The sequence below is a fragment of the Pundamilia nyererei genome, unplaced genomic scaffold (assembly GCF_000239375.1).
Source record: "Pundamilia nyererei isolate P.nyererei 1_Seehausen unplaced genomic scaffold, PunNye1.0 scaffold00175, whole genome shotgun sequence".
Lineage (NCBI taxonomy): Eukaryota > Metazoa > Chordata > Actinopteri > Cichliformes > Cichlidae > Pundamilia > Pundamilia nyererei.
The window spans coordinates 186,452-188,470 of NW_005187576.1; the positions used below are offsets into that span (position 1 = coordinate 186,452).

General features: G+C 39.3%; 1 protein-coding gene across 1 annotated transcript in view; it reads right to left on the reverse strand.

The window, feature by feature from the left end:
• The window catches only part of pdcl3 (phosducin-like 3), a 5,213-nt gene extending 4,908 nt beyond the window's left edge, over positions 1-305 (reverse strand). The window contains exon 1 of the mRNA XM_005746243.1: positions 291-305. Coding sequence (XP_005746300.1) covers positions 291-305 — 15 coding nt within the window. The remainder of the gene's footprint in view (positions 1-290) is intronic.
• Positions 306-2,019: the final 1,714 nt, after the last annotated feature.

The following is a 2,019-nucleotide window of genomic DNA, read 5'->3' on the forward strand; positions in this document are numbered from 1 at the left end:
CTCGAGCAGCAGAGTTCTGAATGAGCTGTAGTTGTCTGACTGATTTTTTAGGTAGACCTGTAGCACATTACTAAACAATTAGTGAATAGGTTATTAGCGATTCATATACAGATAGGTGCCACGTTATGCACACAATAACAGTAAGTACTGGTGTACATATTTTTTTATTCACAGATTTTCATAGATGTTTGCATGAAACTGGTAACACAGTGAGATCCTTCCGCTTGACCGCGGTCATTTTGTTTACTTAACTTCCTCTTTTTCTTCTTCCCCTTCTTCCTCAGCTTTACGCCACTGCCATCCATCCGAGCTCAAAAATAATCACATATAACTATATATGAATATAGATATATTCTTTTTGCTGGTCTGTCACTGTTAAAGGAGGGCGGAAAGCGAACTACTCAAAGCCCCAGATTCACCCTATAGGCTATCATTTTATTTATAATTTTATTTTGGGAGCTTCATTAATGGCAACATTGCCTGTCAAGTTGCACCATTAAAATATCCAAAAATTGAAGCTGTGGTGTTTAACAGATGTGCCTTAGAAAAAAAAAGGCCCCAGGTTTGATCACAGGAAACCCCTTTGGGCTTACCTCAGGAAGGGCTTCCGGTATAAGGACAAAAAAAGAGAGTCCCCAGTTAAAACATGTCGAGCGACCCCTTGTGAATAAAGGAGCTGAAGTTTTATTTTCAAATGAATGGGTTGGTTTATTGGCCCCTTAAAAAAATCTGTGTTTAATCGAGTTATCATAAAGGTCGTTTGTGCTGTGGGGGTGGTTCGCTTCAAGCACATTCTGCCCACTAAAGAGTTATTTTTATGTCATACTCTGTTAATTTTAGAGGTTTAGAGTTATTTAGATCTGTTGTGAAACTGTTCATTCAAACGCCCACCGCTGCAACAGGTTTTGTTCATCCCGGGCAACCTACAGTTAACCTTAAGCCAAGGATCCAGCAGATTGTTAGATAAAACAAGTACAAAGCGCAATCGCAGTCTGCAGTGACACAGAACAGGAGTGAAACTTTGCGTGGTTCAGTTTCAACCCACACTGTGGGAGTGTCAGAGAGCGTGGGTTTTAATGGAAGCAGGTGTGAAGTGCACCTGCCGGTGGATCTGTCGGGATAATATATCCTATATTATCTCTCTATGTGTTCCTTATTACACATTTCCAGTGTTTATCATCCAGGTCCTATACAGGATACAGGATACATTACAAGTCCTATAACATAAAAAGCTGTTTTCCACTCCACTGACAGTCTTTCAGTGTGTCACTTTTCACAGAAACTCTTTTTTTACAGACCTGAGGGCTGTTTCACGCGAAGGTCCAATCACAGAACGGTCACTGGCTCACTACCGGAACTGGCGGAAGGGAAAGTTGGTGAAATGCGGAACAGGACAAAATAAAGTGAAGAGCTCTCACTCTGACCCTGTTTTTCACAAACTGTGCGCTTTTTAAAAAATGTCTTTTTTAAAAACATTAAAAATAAATGTGTAAAATTACACCAAATGTTCTGGTAACTAATTCCTGTAAATATAAAACAGTTTCTAAAAAAGTTTCTGTTAATTCACAGAAATTATTATTATTGTTACTTTTTTAAACTTTGTTTTTGTTTTCAAAAGAACAAACAGAAAACTACAGAAATGTCTATAGTAGAAAAAAAGCTGGACATTCTGTGTCATTTGTTTTTCTACGAATTATTTACCTTGTGTAGTGTGAATGGTCATGAGAGGGTCTTTATGAGTAGGAAAAGCTGTAAAATCTGTGAAAATACAATTAAAAGTAAAAATATCTATGACCTCCTTCTTTCTTCCAAAGCCATCCAGTGGGCCGGATTAGGGTCTGTCCCGGGGCCATTCTGGCCCCCGGGCCTTCTGTTTGACACCCCTGCTCTAAAAAGACCACTGTGGTCCATGAGTTATATTTTTATGTTGTTTCATTTTCAATCGTAACCGCTCCGCTCTGTATGTAAAGCTACGGGAACTCGATTCAGCCACCGAGTGAGTCATCGTCTCTTATAGGC